Here is a 20,560-nt window from a genome sequence, read left to right on the forward strand (position 1 = left end):
AACTTTTAAAAAGTAGATAGTTTTGGAAAATTTTGGAAAATTTGTTCCTCACTGAATTAGTGTATGCTGCACCCAAATAATATAGAAAATACTCCTTATCTGCATGTGTAGTTCAGTGCAGTGTGCTGGCTTGCTGGGCTCCCAAAATCTCAGGAAATCCTCATGTCACTCAGGTAAAATGTCACTTACATTTATGTATATTCTAAGTTTAATGTTTTGGCCTGGAGCACATTATGTTCCCAAACATTATGTACAGAGGGAATGAAGACATTATTTAAATAACCGTAAATATGAATAAAACTGTAAATATGAATAAAAGCCAGGTGATTTCTAACCTCTTCTTTAGAAATCCTTTGCAAACAAAAGAGATTTATTTTTCATACACAGCAACAGCCTATTTGGGCATTATTTGATACTGTCAGTGTAGTTTGAAATGAGCATTGAATGTTTTTTGACTGCTATATCAAAACTGAGAACAAGAGCAGTTACATTTTAATGAGTTAAAAATATAGATGTCTTAGCTGGAAATCTGTGTATGCAAACTGTCTTTGATGTGTTGCTTGGAAGGTGAAGAAATTAGCATATGCATTTTGGAGATTTTTATGAACATACATGTGATGAGAAGAGGGGCACCATTACTCTGTTTGACACAAACACTCTAGGCTTGCATCCCAAGAAACATTTTCTGCCCTTGAGCCAAATGGAGGGCTTGGTTGTAGGTGCTTCCCCCATGTCAGCTCAATAGGAGCCATTTGAGCATTTTACACTGATGTGTGCTCTCACCACCCTCTCCCTATGGCAAGGTTGTCAGCAGGTACCACCACTTGCCCCAACACTGTTTTCCAGAATTCCTAGGTTAGAAAGGACCCCATGTTCATACGCTGTGCTTTCTAATGAGCAGCGTCTGAAAGGACATGGTTTTGTGCTTTACACAAAAAAACCCAACAGTGTGTGACCAAGATGATACAGTCTTTTTCTAGTCAGACCTGATTTAGGCACTCTGAGGGAAAAAAAAAGGAAGAGGAGAAAGACAGTGGTTGCCTTTTCAATAGCCAGTGATTATTCACCTTTGACAGAGATGTAGCTGTAGACAGGGAATGATTTGTGCTCTTGAAGCAGCACTGCAAGCCCAGGGCAGATGGATGCTGGCTCACCCAGAACGGGCAGCTCAGGGCAGCGTTAGATGCTAGCAGAGTCCCAGGTACCACCACTTGCCCCAACACTGTTTTCCAGAATTCCTAGGTTAGAAAGGACCCCATGTTCATACGCTGTGCTTTCTAATGAGCAGTATCTGCAAGGACGTGGTTTTGTGCTTTACACAAAAAAAATCCAACAGTGTGTGACCAAGATGATACACTCTTTTTCTAGTCAGACCTGATTTAAGCACTCTGAGGAAAAAAAAGAAAGGAAGAGGGGAAAGACAGTGGTTGCCTTTTCAACAGCCAGTGAATTATTCACCTTTGACAGAGGTGTAGCTGTAGACAGGGAGTGATTTGTGCTCTTGAAGCAGCACAGCAAGCCCAGGGCAGTTTGAAATGAGCAGAATGGGCAGCTCAGGGCAGCGTTAGGTGCTAGCCCACTGAACAACTTGTTCTGTACTGCACACATCACTGCTGGGTTCCTGTCACTAAGACACATGACAACCCATTCAGGGAGTACTCTGATTACTTCCCCTGCACTTGGGAAGCCATGGATGAAGGTTTAATTCAAACTGTTCAATGTAGTAGGAACATTTGTGGAAGGGAAGCATTTCAGTGTTATCAGATCTGCAGGTGTGAGCATCCTTTCTCATATTGTGCCAGAACCAGCTGCAAAGCAACAATTGATGGACTGTTCCATTAACACTAGAAAGAAGTACTGCTTCTGTCTTCCATGGTATGCTTGTATTAATGGATTTGTGAGCACAGAATAGTATTTCTTCCACCATTGTCCCAAGCAGAGCAGGCTTAATTTTGCATAGGAGGCAAAAGGTTTCTTCAAAAACCTTGTCTCTAGCACACTATCCACAATTACAATTTTTGCAACTTAGTTGAAGTTAAGTATGGGTTTAAAGTATGCAAAGTTGACTCTATATTACAGAGTCATCATAGTGCTTAGTAAATCTGTTAGAATCAGACACTAAATTTAAATATAAAAAAATACTCTCCTTCCACTAAGGGTCATGCTGTTCCAGAAAGCACTGCCATTTCATATTTGAACCTCAGCTCACCAGTAAGGTGGTTATCATTGAGTAGCCTGTGTGTAGTGACTAGGGAAATGTAAAATTTTTAGAAGCTTGTGCTAAATTGCAGGACCCCACTGTGACTGCAGAAAAAGTACCTGTCTAACCTACTCCAAGGGCCAAGGAGCCAGGAAGATTCAAGTATTCTCTCCCTTAGAGAGACTGCAGCAAGTGTGTCTTGCTCAGCCAGAACCATTTGTATCAGAGAGCCCACTCTGGCTTGCTCAGTTAAATGCCTTTGTGGCTAGTTAAAAACAAAGTGTGCCTCTGATACTTTTTACAAGCTAGTTTCCCAGGATCCTGAGAGGAGCCATTAAACCATAAATGGCTGTGCTTAACCATCTGATGGCATTTAGTAGTCACTAGTGGTCCTTCTAACAACGAACCTGTAGCTGCTCCATCAATACTTGGCATTTGTTGGGCGCTTTTACTGTTCTGTACACAACAGGAGTTCAGCTGCTGAGCCATCGCTTCTCTGAGAGCAGCTGGGCTTCAGCTCCTACCTTCTGTGGTGGAAAGGATTCCAAACAAGATGCACAAAAGTGTTTTTCAGATGTCTTTCCTGGAGTTTTCTGGGGAAAAAAAAATCAAACCTCATGTATAACCTAGGGATGAACTCTGTGAAAGCACCTCTTCAGAGGAAGCTGTGGTATCACCAGGTGACACTCACTCCTTGAAAATAATGGAGCTTTTATCAGGTGCCAGAACACACAAAGATATACATAAAAGTGCAGCAATACTGGTGTTTAGATTAGATGTTTTAGGAAAGAGAGCTTTATGTGTGTTCCTGGGAACTGTCTGGCACGCTGTGAACACCTGTAGGAAAGCCAAGTCTTGAGCTGCTGAGCAGTGACCCTGTGAAATAGAGAAACTTCAGCATAGAATTTTATGGGAATTTGTCAGCTACCCAGCAAACATGATCCTGTAATTTTCACTGGTAGTGAATGCAATTCCATCCTTCAGCTCCAAAACACACACCTAGCTGGACCTTGAATCAACGAGGAAGATCCTTCTCCTATTTCCAGAGCAGCTGACCTGGCTGCTAGGCAGAAATGCCTTTCTCTCCCAGCATGGGAGCAGACAGACCCTGTGTGCTCATCTGTAACTAATTACACTGCACTCATCAGGGTTCCTGTGGATGACACTCCAAAAGCTCTCTTGGGATTTAACCACAATTGTCCCATAGCATTATCTGGCTAACTAGGGTCCCTTCAAAGGGCAGCACTGGGGTGAGAGCTATCATTTATTTTCACCCCTCCAGGGCATCCCAAATGCCTAACATTTCCTGTCACTGTGCTAGCAGGTTGAGAGCAATATGAAATATTTACAATAAGCATTTTAAAGCAGTCAATTCTGCACATAAATTCTAGTCCCACAAATGATGCTGTAGAATTTGTGAGAAGATTTTCACTGACAGGTAGGCATCTGCAGTTCAGGGAGCAGCATTACTAATTGATGATGGTTTCTGTCTCACGTTGCTATTAAACGACCTGTAGGTGCATGCTCTGCATGAAGCATTTCCCGTGTTTGGGACCTTCATACTTGCTCTCTATGAAGATTTTATAATGTCTAATAAAATTTGAGTTCAGGTTATAATCCTTTCCTGGAGAAGGAAGATGGAGACATGCATCTTACTAGAAATTTCTTTTGGTATATTCTTTTGTTCAGAATTGACTGAGGGCTTGGAAGTTGTGGTGGGATGTACACAAACAAGCAGAGTTAGCACATCAGCTTCATTCCTTAGGAAGGCAAATTGGAAAAATGATGCCTGGATGCACAGAGTTTCCTGCTCCTTCTTGGTATTAATTGCAACCACAAGAATAGACTTCATGGGAAAAGGATCACTTAAAGCATGGAGTGGATATGCTATACTTCATCAGTGTGTGGCATATGGGGCAGACTATTCTGTAATCCAGACATAGTGTCATGTTTGAGTCTACTACGTGTGGTCAACAGTGCCCAGATCTGGCTTCTGAAGCCTGTGGCAAAGCTGAAATAAGTCTTCAAAGTGCAGGTTTGAACATGAAATGTGAATTGAGTATTTCAGAGATCTGAAACTTGAACTTTGTTTTAGAGATGGGGCCAAAGCATTCAGAATTTTTTCCTATGATGTGCATGGGTTTGGTTTCTATGCTGACTTCTACAGAGTATTTTCCTTGAGGGTCACTCTTCCCTGATCTACTTAAGTAAATAAAATGAGGAGTGAAAACATAAATGAACAGATCATAGCAGCAAAAAGCTAACAAAGAGGCCAAGCTTTTTTACATTTAAAACATGCCTATTATTTGAATTCCATCATAGTGGGAAAGCAGAGCACTGTTACTCCTCTAAAACAGTGCCTTGTACTTACCCTGTGCTACATCCTGTGTATCAAAGGAGGACTCACAAGTCCTTGCCATTGGTGTTCATACAGTAGCCTGCCCCTTTTTCAGTGTCAGAAACTGTTTAGGAGGCCACGGTCAACTTAGGAATTGTTTCTGCCTCCTATGGAATGATGTCATTCTGTAGTGATTTCCTATAGTTCCCATTGCGAAGTGGCTGATGGTTCTGCCCTAGTGATGACTTGCTGAATGATTAAACGTTAAGTGCAATGTTTTCAAAATGTTATTGCTCTGACAGGCTTTGACCAGTCCTGTTTGAGAAGTGTGATTAACACGAGTTGGCTTCTACATGTCTGTCACCAATTCAACATTTATTAAGGCATTGTTGTGACAGATTGTACCAGGCTCCGTTAAAGCAAAGGGTGTGAAATACTCACCTGTCACTTGAGATATATTTTTAAGAAGCCACTGAGTTCATGTTTGGAGTAACTCAACTGAACCAGTCAGAACAATCACCCAGAAAAGCAGAGTGCTCAAGGCCAGAGGCAGAGCAGTGTCACAGGATGCTGACTACAGGTGGGAATGAGTTGGGTGGTGTTAAGGTGTGAGGAGTCATTTCAGGGGCTCTGGGACCCCCAGGAGAAGGTCACACAAGGGAGCTCACCTGGCAGAGTCCTTCTGGAAGCCAGTCCAGGCTTTTCAAATACAGGCACTGTTTCTCTGGTGCTCAATTCTTGCTGTGACCAGAAAAAGAATGATGTTTGAACAGAACTACATCAAAGAAGCAGCTACATCCATAAACTAATTCTTCAATAGATACTAAATCCCTCTGAATGCTATTTGTTATCTTACAGCTCAGTAAGATAAATGCCATGTGTACTTCCTTAGATATTGAAAATAAGGTATAAAATCAACAAACACATCTCTTTTCAACAAGCATGATAAATGCATCCCTCTAAAATCTTTATACTGAAAAAATATCTTAGATGCTAAACACCCAAAACCTCTATCAACTTTGTGCATGAAGACAGTGCTTATGTTTACCTTATGTTCCCTCAATCCCTGTAAAACCATTTCATACTGTGGATTTTGGGTGTATTTTTCATCCTAATGTATTCAGACTTTACAGTCTCAAGCCTGCAAATTATATATTTGTTTTCTAAGGTTTCCCCCCCAACTACTAAGTTCTTTTAAGTCTGCTATTTTACATAGTAATAAAATATAATGGTTTTTTAGTGGACAGCTCAAAACGCAATTATGTGTTTGCACAATCAATTAAAAGAGTTGTCTGCTCAAGACATGCCAGAAAAGGTCCATAGAAAGCTCCTGTTCCAGAAACAAGTGCTTCTAAAATGTTCACCTTTTGATGAAGCTTGCTTCCAGGCACTGATCAGTGTGCTAAACATTCAGTGTGTTAAGATATTTTCATGTGTCTAGCTGCTCTAAATGTGCAAAGAATTTGAGAAAAACACCATGGAAAAAGTACTTAAATATCTTCCAAGCTAATACTGAGGCCTGGATATTTGGAATCTATTTTTTCTTGTCTGGTTAAGAAAGGTAAATTATAACATCCCATTTCTTTACAGCAAACACTGATTATGACAAATTATTAATCTAGAGATGGAAAGGCCAAGCAGTGTACTGAAGAAGGCCATGCAGAGGTGTGGGCACTTGAAGAATGAGGAGAGTGATAGTATTTAATTTGTAAGCTGTAATGCAAGTACAACCACCTGCTGTTAAGAGAGTTGGTCAGCTTTGTGATATGCCCAGAAGGTCTGCACGGGCCTCTTCCCTGCCTCCCAAATGGGATGAGTGCTCTGGGGAGTATTTTTTGTGGGGGGGAGCATGGCAGGGATGGTGCTTTCCTGAACACATTCACACAATTCCCAGTGCAGTGTTCACCTAAAATTACATCTCTGTATCGCACTGTCTCATTTTTGAATTTTTGATTTTAGCTATCAGGAGAGCCAATTCTTAACAAATAATATTTCAGTGCTCTTCTTAGGACAGTTTAAGGATGATTGATTTGTTAAGAATTTACTAACAAAGGGGATTTATGATAGCAAAGGTGTGGAGAAGATAAACAGTGAAGGTTGTCCTTCCTTTGAAGCACTATAACTTGTTTAGTGGTTTAGGTGCCTTGGAGTCACTTCTTTATTTAGCAGTGTTTACAGTCTGTGAGGTTTTGTGTTTTCAGAAATGTGGCTACCTGCATCAGGCTGTTTGCTTTGTCTGAGTGCCAGCATGGGGCCGTTGGGTACTGAAATAGCATTTTCTGGAGCTGACAGTAGTGTCAGCAGCTTGTTCCTGGCCATACCCTCTCTTTCTCTACAATGATCAAGTCTGTATTTTGCAGAAATGCCTGAATTAAATCAAGTACAACAGCCACAGTAACTGCAGCATGTCATGGAAACAACCTGTCCTCCTGCAGATCATCAATAGTCTTTAAATTTAGTTACATGAGCATTTAAAATGCCCTCACATAATTAAAATATATTACTGTTTGTCCAAACAACATGGGTGACAAGGTATCATGGTACCCATCGTGTCCTAGCTTTTTAAAATTATTATTAATTTATTCAGCTGTATCACACAACACTTTAGTGGTTTAGAATTGAATTTGAAAGCATAAATGAAACCTAAAGTTGTCCTTAAGATTGATGGGAATTGCCTTTTGATCTCTTTTATACATATGTATATATACATATACACATATATATGTATATATATATGTGCACACATATTTATATGCATGTCTGTGTGTGTATCTGTGTGCTTTTATACACATACATATTTGGAAAACAAGATAATGCCTTCACTTCTTCACTGTGGATATGTCTTTAATCCTGAATTTCTGGATGCATTGGGATTTGTTTGTTTATGCTTATGTTTGACATTTTTTAATATGGACAAAATAATTCCTAATAAAGAGCTTTAAAAATGTTTATTTCTCAGAAAAGGGAGTTTACATTGTGCAGGACAGAGTACTGACGATAGGATTGTACCTAAATCCGAGGATTTGGGCTTGATACTTTCAGCCTGGTGTGACACAAGAATTCCCTGTGTATCTGTGCCACCCATCTGTGCTTTGGTATTTCTGCCTTTAATATAGGCCTGTGTTCTTACAGTTGGGTCTCAGATTTTAAATCAGCTGAAGAATGGGAAAATACTAAAGAAGAAACTAAAAAATCCTGGAAGAGCAGTATTCTACCTCTAAGAACACTTGAGGAGTTCTATTTTCCCATATGTGTTAAAACATCTAATGCGCTGAAATTGAATTATAAAATTTATTTTAAAATAAAATATGTACTTTTAGGACATTAAAAACAAACAAACAACAACAACAACAAAAGCTCCATGATCATCACTTGGGCAGTGCCTGGGTGGCTGAGCGCCAGAGAGCCAGCAGTGGCTTTGCTTTCCAGGCTGCACCTTTTGTTCCTCAGAGCAGCAGGGAATGGCAGCAATGCGAATGCAGCAGTTTAGCTCCTGGGCACAAAGGGATCCTTAATGCCAATTAAACAGCAGACTTAATGAGTACCAAAAGCAGCCCCCAAACCAGGCCTCTTTAGCTAAAAAAAGATGGGAAAGCAACATGTAGGAAATGATGGAATTCTGAAAATCCCATAAGAAACGGGGAAACACCCTTTGCTTTCCCTGCTGCATCCTCAGCTCTCTCGCTGTGTTTAAAGCAAAGGCGTGTAAAAATACAGGGGAGTAACTGGTGGAACTGCCCCGTTTGGAAAGTGGCTTTTTGCTAGCTGGGGGACTGTTTGTGGTCAGTGTGTTATTTCTAACTAAAATGGCACTTCATAAAAATAACAAATTGTTGGCAACCATTGCTCTTTGAATTCTATTTCTAGTTCTAGTCTCTATTTCTGTTCCTCTCAGCTGCTTTTCTCCTAACAAATCAAACTTCAGGATTGCAGCAGGAAATTTAGATTTAACCTCAAGAGTCAATGTTTTGTCTCATGTCTGCTCTAATGTGATGCAGATGTTGGAACTGCTGTACGTAACTCAAGATTTTATTGAACTAGCGCTCCCTGCCTAATAGGAAACATAGCTAACTGCAGTGCACATTAAACACAGATCACTCTGAAGGCACTAAGCCTGTGAATTCTAGAAATATATTGACAAAATACTTGGGATATTACTTCAATTGAACATCCTTCAGCTGTTTGATAGGGAGTTTCTGCCATGGTAAAGAAGCAGAGCTCTTAATTGTTTTAAGAAGCAAACCCAAAAGGTAAACATTAAAAAGAATGCAATACCTGAAATTATTTACAGGTTGGCTTTTCTTTTTTTCCAATTCTTTGTTTCCTTCTCTTTAGCAGATAACCAGAAAGACTGGACAGACAGATTACCTATGGCACCTCTTTTTACTTCTTTTTTTTCCCCCAACAATCCTGATCTCCACTTTCATGTTTATTTCCTTTTCTTGCGTTGCCACTGTGGCCAGGGCATGCTGAACACTTGGGTATGTCCTTGATGAGGACTGAAGGGTAAACACGGACACTCCTCAAGACACTGCTATGTCACATTAGCCCCAGTGCAAAGTCATCTGAAATCATATCTTTCCTCTATTAATTTTTTACCCCCTTATTGCTAATAATGAGATTAAAGTTTTCTACTTTTCTATACAGGCAGCACAGTGCCTGTACAGAATTCAAGGAGTTATTTTTGGTCAAAACCAGAAAGTTTAATACATCAGAGTGCTTTTCTTGCCCATAATAAAATAGGAATAATGTATTAATTTAGTGCACCACACCCAAGTCTCATCCCCTATAATAAAAAAGCCGTGCAGAAATGTGCTACCCAGAGCAATCTCCAAGCAGCAAATTGACCAGGAAAAAGCCCTCAATACACAGAAAGTGGGGGGAAAAATACAAACCAAAGAGCTCTACAGGGAATTATATCGATTTAAAAAGTCATATGTATTTCCACCTAGTTAGGACTGACTCATATAGTGGGGTTTTTTGTTTAAATCTCAAGCTTCCACTTGTTGCTGAAAGTTTTCTTTGATTCTTGGGTGGACCAGTGCATTTTGGATGGGGGTGTCAGAGGGGATACAGCTGGGTCTTCAGGCAGCTCAGGGGCTGCTGGCAGCTGGGTTGATAATACCAGCAGCAGTGCAGGGAGACACAGCGTTAGCAAAGGTGAAACCCTTGTGCTTTGTGGGTTACAGCTGAGCTCCAGAAACACCACAGCTGTGTTAAAATAGAAGTAAAAAACTCTCACTTGTTCAAATGATGGACATGCCATAAAAATTAATTAATTTCAGTTATTGTATTATCAAAATAGATCATTAGTTGACCCTTAATATTTTGAACTATGAACTTATTTCCCCACTAATGTGAACAGCCCAGCTTGAAGTTTATTGTCTTTCTATATTCCACTGTAAGGCTTTTGGTGTTAGACTCAGATTTTTCTAGATAAACAGGATAAACAGGAGCTCATGAAAAATAGGGCTGTTCTGGGTCCAGCAGACAAACCTGTATGAAAAATAATGATCCTATTAGCTATATCAGAATTTTTTAAAAAAATTCTGGTCTTGTCACTCGTTACACAGGAAATTCGGTATCAGCAACTATTTCCAGCAGCTAGCTTTTGGGAAAAAAGAGGACAGTTTTATTATTGTCTAAAGCCCCCAACCTCAGTTCATATCCTGTACTGAGTACAGGAATACCAAATCATTTTTTGAATAGTACACAAGGTCTGTTATCATATGAAAAAACTCTGAGGTCATCAGTGTGGAATTACATATTAATGTTTTTCTCTTCCAGGCTTCAGTTTGTTTCTGTCGTTTCCACAAACACTATACAACATTCACAGGTAAGTTAATTAACATTAAGTAATTCTGTCACCTCCTATTTAATTCTGTATATTTAATGGTTTCCTCATTTACAGATAAATGTAATGCTTGAAGTAGACTAGCTTCTTTCATCCAGATGTTGTCCTTATAATGTAGTAAAAGGTTTTTCTGGTGAGTTTTCAGAATCTTTTAATGTTTACAACTCTCTCCTTTTTCTTTCACTTGCTGTTGTTCAGGCAGTCTCACAGTGGTCCTGCACAGTAAACTGGCAAAGGCTCTGTAGTAAAAAACACTGCATTTTATTTGCAATCAAATGTGATTTGTAACTTCTGCCTGTGCTGGGTGGAATTCTGTAGCTGACCATCCTGCACTCTGTGAAGTCCTTAATTGTCTTCCTGGTCCTTCTGTAAAGCTCTCCTCTGTATGAAGTCTGCAGATAATTGCTATCAGATGTAAGCTAGGCAGGTGGCAAGCTGTGATTACATCTAAGAACTGGCTTGCTGCACCCAAGAATTTTATACTCAGTTAGTTCATATTCCAATGGCCTATTTTTACTAATGCTGCCTGTCTTCCCCTAGTATTTGCTAGCTCATTTCACTCATCTGTCACTTCAGGTCTCTCAGGTCCTAAGTGTCCTGGAGGAGGGACTGTCACTGCCTGTCTTCAGGAATTAGTGGAAACTAATATTAGCATTTACATTTTAGAGAGTCTATAAGACAATGTTGCATCTCTCCTACCCAGCCCTTTTTGTGTGGTGGTACTGAGTGCAGTTACCAGAAGCATGCACAGCCCCAGGTTTGGGGCAGGAAGCGTGGAGAGCTGGGAGATGTGGGGCAGGAAAGGCTGAGAACCTGCAGAAAGGCTGGGCTGTGGGGCAGGGGGCTGGGAACCAGCCATGCAAGGAAATCTTGTTTGGGGATGACTGAGAGGAGGAGGGGGAAGCACCTTGTGCATGTCAGCCCCTGCCAGTAGCAGCCTTTACCTCAATGAGCATTGAGGGTTTGGTTTCCTTCCTTTCCTATCAGGACTTTTGTTCAGTATTTTTCTTTTTAAGTCATCACTTGACATGGTTCCTCTCAAGCCTCTTGCTGAGCTTATCATTCCTCTGAAGAGAAGAGCACAGCAATTTTAAACTACCAGTCAGGTTTGCTTGAATGATACATGCACAAGCTCTTTGGTGAAGAAGGATTTGAGTTTTCCAATCATCTCCTCTCTTTTTTCATCCTGATGTCCCTTCTCAGTTGTTATTTTAGGAGTAGGTGATTACTTTTTGGCATGAGAGAGATATTTCTTGGATTTTTGTCTAGCTGTTTCCATAAATACATATGTTCAAAGATTTTAAACAGGACATTTCCCAGTACATTTTAAACACAGAATTGCTTTTCTGAACTGGCTGTATGAAGGAATGGTTTAGTGGGAGTGAACGTACAGTTACCATTTCCCAAGCTGACAGAAAATGCAATAATTTGCTACCTTTAAAAACAGCTTAAAATACCCAAGAAAACACAATGTATCATTAATTATTCTGTGCTCTACTTAGCCAAAATGCCTCCCCTTTAGGCAGTATTTGGACTAAAGTACCAAAATCCTAATGTACAGGATCCTCAAGCAGCATGACCTCCAGATCTAAACAAGAGGAATACCTGCCAGCCATGTGCTTCACTCTGCTGCTGCTGAAAACGTGGGGCGTATTGACTGAAACAAGTTTATGTCTCATGTTAGAAGCTTCATCCTCTAAGGCTGTGTATTTTGAATGCACAGCATATCTGCATGCTTGAGAGTACTGCAGCTCACTTTTTTGAGTTTACTGGTCCATTGCCAGACAATGGTGAGCAAGTGAAGCTGATCACAGAATCACAGAATCATGAGGTTGGAAGAGACCTCTAAGATTATTGGGTCCAACCTATGCCCCAACACCTTAACTAGACTATAGCACCAAGTGCCATGTCCAGTCTTTTTTTAAACACATCCAGAGATGGTGATTCTACCACGTCTCTGGGAAGAGCATTCCAGTACTTTATTATTCTTTCAGTGAAATTTTTTTTCCTAATATCCAACTTACACCTTCTCTGATGTAGCTTGAGACTGTGTCCTCTAATCAGGAACTATGTGAATAAATCAGTATAATTTAACCCCAGAAATAAATGTTACTTGGGTATACCTCAATTTCTTGTAAAATGTCTGGTATCTAGCACATTTGCACTGGTTGCAAATGAATTCTTGGGCTGAGTTTGGTCTAGAGTTTGAAGTTACTGTGTAGAAATAGAATTGATAAAATTACTTTCTCTACAAAATTACTGTATTTATTTCCAGAGCACATTTAAAGAAAACACTGAAGAATGATTCTCTGTATGAAGGACTGCTACCTCTTGTGTCACCTCTGTTACTGTTCGTTCTTCTTACAGTCTGGGTGGTTTTATCTCCAAGCAACATATTAGCAAAGCAACCCAGACTGTTTTTATGGATGGTTGGGGTTGCTTTCTCAAATGTTATTGTAAGTATATTTGAGGTGGTGGTATTATTTAGAGATAGCTTTCTATTTTTCTGTGAATAAGCAGAAGGGGGCAGAAAATGTAGCTCTTCTACCTCTGTGTTACACTCTGTCTCATACAAATACACCACAGTATGTGTCTGGACTGGGGACACTTACAGTACTGAAATACCTCCTCTGCCACAGTGGAACACTTTTGTGAAGGTTCTGGTTTGTTTCCTGAGGGTTTATGAAAACCCTAGGGATGCCTTACTTCCAGAAATATAACTCCCCAACATAGAGGCAGAAGTGAGGATTTGTCAAAGTAAAAGAGAGGTCAACGCTGGCACAGATTTACTAGCAAGAGTGGGAGGCTTGTATCTTTCCCTTGCTCTTGTGTCCATTGCTGTGGTCCATGCATTTCTGTATCCTGCAGTTCAGCTGATCCTACATTTTCCCTTCACCATTTAGAAAAGGGCTGTATCGGTGACAGCATGTTCTAGTGAAAGATGTGAGGAGCTGCAGGGGTCTCGTGATGGCTCTCTGCTCACAGATTAGTTTCTCCTGTACCATGTCATGGTGACTAGTTTGCCCCCTTTCATTCCCAAGGGACAACATCAACCTCTGTGCAGTTCTAGCACGGGCAGCCCGACAGTGGTGCTGAGCCCTGCAGGTAACACAGGGCTTTCTTCTCTGGGGGAAGCCAGGAGAGCAGCCAAGCAGCAAGGTGTTCTTGCATTTAAGCAAAAATACCCTAGAGGATAGTGGCTAGTGTCATCTTAGGAAAATAGTCTCCAACACCACCTAAAATCTTTCCAATTGAGCAATGCTACATTCAGTTTAAAAAGTGGAAGGCTAGAAGTGTCTTGTACTATGAGACACATCTTCAAAATCTTTTAAAAGAGAAAGTACAGCCCCTTTAGAAATATGAATTCAGGAATGGAAAAAAAGTTATAATTGTGATGTTTGTTAGATGTATCCTATAAATGTACATTTCTGAGGGTCACAAATCAAACAGTTCCATCTTAAGGACTTAATCTCACAAAAATGATTTGATTTTCAGATGTGTTTTATTGTATGCATTATTTATTACCTAATCAACCCCTTTTTCTTAAGAGAATAGTGGGGATTCCAAAATGAGAACTACAATTGCTTCATGCCAGTAGGGAAAATGCTTTCAGAGTTTGGCAGATGGCACATTCTGCACATACATCTTAACCAACCAAAAGTGATTGTGGCAGGATGCTTGCAGAAGAAAAAGAGGAAGGCAAACCAGAGGTTTCTTTACAGGCTGCAGTTTATCAGAGACTGAGTGCAATACATATTCTTCAGGCTTTTTTTTTCTTTTCCCAAGACATACACTGCAGTGTTGGAGGCTTGTGCGAATTAAAAATGTATGCGTGATAGCTGAAAAGTTTAACATTTTAAAAGCAAGCATTAAAAATGTACGGGTGTTAGCTGGAATTTGTAACATTCTAGAGTTCAAAATCAAGCCTGCTTTTCCTTTCACCTCCTCTGGTTCCTTAGACATGTTTCCTCCAGCAACAGAGGAAGGCTTGTCATGGCAATATTTTTCTTCTCCATGATAGCCTGACACATTGGGTTTCCATTTCCTGTTCTGCAGACCACAAACTGCAGACAATGGCTCTCTACCTGCCATCCCAGTTCCAGTATCTGGAACTTCTCCCACCGTTGACCGTGTATTTGGTCACCCAAATATATAAGTGCAATAACGGTTTAAAACAAAGTGAGATCCAACCTATGGTCAGGTTCAGTTATGTAGGCAGAAAAAATATAGCTTATAGATTGCTTTAGAAATTTATGTTACCCTCTGGAATGACTCCCAAGGGACTCATAAAACCAGTGTTATTAAAAAAATTCACAATCAATACTGAGAGTGTAAGTGAAAATATTAACATTAGGTACAAAGGCTTACTTCTTCCACTATTCAAAGTTAATTATTTTTTCATGGTTTATTTTTGCATTCTTCAGCTTCCACAGCATAGGCAGTAAAGCCAGTATTTCTTTCCTATGGTCAGACTCCTACTGCTGCTGTCATAAGATTTCAGGCACTGCACAGGGAATGAGTTTTTCATTCTTCTGCTGTTTTCAGGATACATAAAATCTATTTTTAACCGCATTTCAATTTTGAGTGAAACTTAAATCAATAAAATATTTCAGATGTGCCTAAATTCCATTTCTTTTTCGTAACAAGCATGATATATATGAGAGACATTTCTTAAGGAGCCTAAACCAGACAAAACACTTTGGTGTGCTTAATTGCTTTTAAAATACTGAATTTCAAGTGAATTAGTCTCATTATGTTTCCAGAACTCCGTAGAATTAAGCTAATTGTCTGCAGTTAAACCATGCACCATATATTCATTTTTTCCACCATTCTGAGTAGGATCCCTTTCTCTGGGCCCCCAGCTTCATCTCCAGGGAGCTCACTGCCATGATTGAGCCAAGAAATTGGTGTTTTAGTACATAAAGGAGTGCTAGAAAAGAGAAACAGGATGTGAAAATGTCGTATATTGTCTTCCCTCCCTTCTGAAGCAGAAGATATTTCTGTCAGGCTGCATGATTAAAATACCAGCACACTCTCCCAGTGATTAATTAGGTAGTAGCACATTTGATTTAGGATCACAACTTTATGAGCCCCTGTGAAAACATAAGGTGGCAAACAAATTCCCCTTTTGTGAAGATGGATTTCTGTTTATCAAGTGTATCAAAACACTGTCTCCAGGAAAGGGTGCATTTTAAACTGTAATAATGTCCTCTAGGACCCAGTGAGGCACAAAGGTGTGTGCCTACAGCAGCCTTCTCACCAAAAACCAGCCCCATGCTGAACTGCAGCCTTGTTTCTCCCTCACCCAAAGCAACCCGTGGAGAAAATGGAAATACTTTTCCTTAGATCCTCAGGGCTGGCCCAGCACTTCTCACCTGGCCCCTTTTGCTCCGACAGTGCAAGGTGATCATCTGCCAGATGAGCAGCACGCGGCCGGAGCTGTTCCACTGGTTCCTGTTCCCACTGGCGCTGGTGGTGTACGCAGCCATCTCAGGGCTGCTGGGCCGCATGGAAGAAGCGGCTCTCGGCGTGTTCACCACCCTGGTCACGGCTGCCCACGTGCACTACGGCGTCTGCGTGGTGAGCAGAGGGGTCTGCAAACAGTTTTTGGTTGGGGCATTGTCTGGGAGTCTGTATGTTTATGTTTGGGGTTTATTTTTTTAGTCCCGTGTGTTGTTTTATTTAGTCTAAAGTTAAAAAAAAAAGGAAATCAATTTATTGCAGGCAATACCTTTTTGCATGTGCAGCAACTTCAGTGACTCGAATTCTTCCAATGTAGCCAACTGGTTTCAGCTTTAAACCCATCAGAATATTTATAAACTGGTTTTACGTAGCAGTCGACCCATGAGGCACGAATGTATCCACCTCTCTTTTTTTGCCTTTCTTCTTCCTAAGGTCACTTGACTGAAAAAATACAAAGGTAAAATGCAAAGTGACATAAATAGAAATAATAAAATAAGGTCAACTTTGCTTTGAATCTGCAGGCAAAATAGCTGTCCCACTTTTTTTCTTGGCCCTTTGCTAGCATCTCTCAAGCTGGTGACATGAATAGTTTTCCAGTTCATTCAATCTTACCAGCACATTTTTGTGTCTGCTACATCTCAGGCTTGTCATTGTCATCTGAACTACTGCTTTAATTGAGTTTTACTTTGTTAATGCCCACTTTTCTAAATTGTCAAATGATCCTTTAGCAACTGTTTTAAAGGCTTTAGCTTTTAGATAAAACACCTTGCACGGCAACGGTCACATTTCAGAGGGAGCTGGTCAGCATTCTTTTATTTAAGCCACAGCAATGGGATGTAAGGATTTTTCTTTGAAAGAAGCCTTTTGTCAGCAGATTGGTGGCACAGTAGAGTCTACCCAAGCATCAACATGGGCCTGTTGGTAGGGGTCAGAATGGAAATACCTGGTCAAAATTCACAACTGACTGAGGGGCCCAGCTCCATCACAGCTTATGTCACCTGTGAATCTGGTCTGTAGCCTTTTAACTTCCCAGGAGTGTGTTGCAAGAGGAGAGTAAGGAAAACAGCTCTCTTGTTTGAATACTTACAGGTCCCTGTGTACTCAGGGATCCCCAAGTATGTGAGGACTGTGGTTGGGTCCTCCCTCTCTCACTGGAAGAGGAAAGGCAGTGAATTGTGAAGCACATACAAAACAAGTTGCTAATCTCTGTGATTTCTCTTTAGGGTAAGCAGCTGAGCGAGCACTTGAACATTTACATCTTTTCCCTGAAGAAACGTGTCCAAGAGTGAACACCTGCACTATGATCAGACTGTAACACTTGACATGGAGATTTGCAGCTCTTCTGATGTGATAAATAGTTGGAATGAATCTGATTAAAATAACCAAAGAATAGAATAGTACAGATATTTGAACCACTGCAACAATGAGCTATGCAGCCAGATGCCTCATCTCAGAAGAAGATGCCTGTCCAGCAGAGAACTTTTCCAAGTTGTTCTGTTGATATTTATTATTTTTACCAAGCCATGTTACTCACCTCTCTTTTGTCTTCCTCCTCCTTACCACTGTGTCCAAAGTCCTGGATAAATCCATGCTGGGTTACACAAGATCTTCGGTGGTTTATAACCAGCGCTGGTTTTGCCCAGCCCAGTCATCAGTGGGACCTCAGCAATGCAAACCCTCCCTGTACATCCTTCCCACTCACACATCTGTGCCTGCTTCATTTGCCATATTTATTTTCTCACAACTCATTTCTTCCATACAACCTCCTGAAAGGCTTGTGCACATTTAGTCTTTTCCTCACCTCATTTGAATGTGTGAAGACAAGAGAATGAGTTCAGAAAGCTGTGGGTACAGTAAAGTGTTTTTGAAATGTACAGTTTTTTCCCCATTCTCAGCATTGAGTCTCAGCTGACCTGTCAGAAATGTAGACTTAATACAGCAGCATCTGGCCCTTCTATTTATTTTCTAGGCAGTAACAAGCACATTGTTTATATTTCAGTAGCAACAAACAATATAGCCTACAAAGATAAACAGCTGAAAATAAATTTGGCCAGCAAACCTTGGAAGATTTGCATACTTCTCTTCAAAACTAGTTTCAGTCCAACATCATCTACCAGTGCAAAATGTTAAACAAGTCATTATTTGCCTATGTGCTTGAAGCAAATTCTTGTGGTTTTAGAAAATGTCATAGGAAAAAGAAACAAGAGGTTTTTTTAAACATTACATGTATGCATGCAGATGTAAATGGCTCCTTTCATCTATAATACACGTGGGTTTTCTGTGTGCCTTGGAGGAGGGAGTAAGAATTTGAGTTTCATGTCTTTTCATATGCTGCCCTAGCCAGAGGGCTTTTGTGGCCTTGAAGCACTAATTAAACAATCTGTCCACTTCCCCAAGGTAAGCACAGAGGGCTGTGATTGACAGCCTGGCATGTTTATTAATATTTAACCATCTCACTTGCCAGAAGCCAGGTGGAAGTGCAGTTGAGCTGCTGAGTCTGATGTTCATCTTTTTCAGTTCTTAGACCATTTCTAAGAACATTTATCACTAGCCTGATAATTTTTCTCCCCAGTTAACTTACCCTTACATCAGTAGCTCTATTAATATTTTCAGCTGAGCACTGGCAAATTGTATGAGCAGTTTCAGCTTAAGCTGGTGCTGACTGTTACAGCAGTTGCCCTACCACAACACCAGCAGGGCTGATTTCCCCAGGCAGCCCTTGCCACAGGCACCAGGGGACAAGCCTGCACATCAGCTTCCTCTGTTCACAAAGCAGAAATGCTGGAAAGCTCCTTCAGGTTTGAAAGAATCCATGTTCCACGTACCAAAAAAGCACATGGAGCGACCCACCCCCCAAACAAACATCAGATGAGTCACAGTTCAAGCAGCTCTAGGTGTGAGTCAGGCAGAGGGGACAGGTCATGCTGTAATGCTGAGTCAGAGGTTTTGCCAAGAGCCAGGCAGGGAAGGGAGGATGTCCTTTGGCACCACTGTGGTCCAGCACAGGAGGCATCTCCCAGGCTTCCTCCCCGCTGGTGTGGCAGCCATGCCCTTACCTTGTGTGATGCCCAGAGAACATGAGGTGTCCACAGAGGTGCTCCCTAACTGCCCAAGGACTCCCCTGGAGTAAGTCTGAAGTCTCATTATTTGATGTCAAAAATGTCATTCTGACTGTTTTTGAAGGGGAGTGATGAGTTTGATGTTGCTGCATGCACCCAGCAGTCTCAACATTTGATGAAGTGAAATGCTACATCCATACCTGATACACTGCCACAAAAGTCTCACCTGCTTTTTAAAGGCAGTTTGTATTTCACCTTTCCATCACAAGCATTGAGGAAACTCTGGTGAGAAAAGAATTGGGATACAATAAACAAAAATAACTGCAAATTGAATGTGGTCATACAGGAGAAACTCTGTGGACAGGCTTCCTTTTTCTGTCTTGCACTTATTTAGGAAACAGCTGGAAATAAAGGTCACAAGCAGTGCAATTTCTTGCACTGGAATGGAATATTTTGAAATATTCATTAAATGAAATTATAAAACTTGAACTACCACAACCTGCCTGCACTTGTACCTTTCTAAAGAGAAATTGAGTATCACTTTTAAAGGACATTAATCTCTGGCCAGTTTTTTCACCTTCTATATGAAAACATGGCAAATAACTTTCTTTTTCCTCTTTAAAGCAATTTGTCACTACAATCTGTATAAAGACAAGTATAAAAAGAGATCATGTATTGCACAGTGTGTATATTGAATTATTAGCTGTTGTAGATGACAACTGGTTCAATGAATAGGAAGAAAAATGCTTTTGTTCATAGGGCCGTACGGTCACAGATTTATTTTGCAAACCAGGTATGTAGATGACCTGACAGTCTAACAATACATTTTTTTGGTCACATTATGGCAGAAAGTTTTCAACTGTCTGAATTGGAAAATAGAAAATTTTTTTAATGCTTTAGAGCATTTGCACTAACCCAAGGATATGCCTTCCTCCTGGTCTTATGTAAAAGCAGCTAAACAAGAGCTGCTCTCCCAGGTTTGAACACCTAGGTTGGAAATAGGCTCCTCTGGTCCCTGCTTCATCCTCCCCTCCTTTGTCAGAGGCCCACGGACACCTGCAGCAGGGGGGTGCAGCTGATGGCTCACAAAAGGGTCACTTCAACACAGAGGAAAAGAGTCCTAATCCAGAACTCCTGTGACTGAGCAGCAGCTACAAAAGACCAGAGCTGCAAGAGCTGCGAGAACTACAATACATTTTCCCCCTTCTCTCCCAACAAAACCTCATACTTTAATCTCTAGGTAAATTTTAAGTATTGCATTGAAGATTTTTCCCTGAATACCTGGCCACTGTGAGGAAGCCCACTGGGAGATTTGGTACCTTTCTGTAGTGCTCTCTTTGCCTCCTGGCTGCTGCCACTTTTGCTTCAGACTGATACCCAAGGGAATTAGCACTCCAAAATCTGAAAGCATTTGCCATAAAGAAAAATGTGCTGTTTACATGCACATACATACATGCATTTTCTGTTTTTATTTATAAAAGGGAATACGGTTGCTGAGCTCTTGGGGAAACAGATGCTATCCACACACACAGGGTAAGTGAACTTCTGGGTTTTTAAAGCAGCTGTCTTTTTCTTCCTGCTCCCATATGCAGCCCCTGATGAATCAAAAATATGTATTTAATCCAGAGAATTATTATTTTAGAATG

The 20,560-nt window shown here is 40.7% G+C and overlaps 1 protein-coding gene across 1 annotated transcript in view; it reads left to right on the forward strand.

The window, feature by feature from the left end:
- LOC120499333 (ethanolaminephosphotransferase 1-like) overlaps positions 1 to 20,083 on the forward strand; it is a 55,173-nt gene extending 35,090 nt beyond the window's left edge. The window contains exons 7-10 of the mRNA XM_039703052.1: positions 10,326 to 10,374; positions 12,668 to 12,848; positions 15,790 to 15,972; positions 17,079 to 20,083. Of these exons, the coding sequence (XP_039558986.1) occupies positions 10,326 to 10,374; positions 12,668 to 12,848; positions 15,790 to 15,972; positions 17,079 to 17,144 (479 nt within the window). The 3' untranslated portion in view covers positions 17,145 to 20,083. The remainder of the gene's footprint in view (positions 1 to 10,325; positions 10,375 to 12,667; positions 12,849 to 15,789; positions 15,973 to 17,078) is intronic.
- The last annotated feature ends 477 nt before the right edge of the window (positions 20,084 to 20,560 follow it).

This window comes from Passer montanus, unplaced genomic scaffold (genome assembly GCF_014805655.1).
Source record: "Passer montanus isolate IOZ18808 unplaced genomic scaffold, ASM1480565v1 scaffold16, whole genome shotgun sequence".
Lineage (NCBI taxonomy): Eukaryota > Metazoa > Chordata > Aves > Passeriformes > Passeridae > Passer > Passer montanus.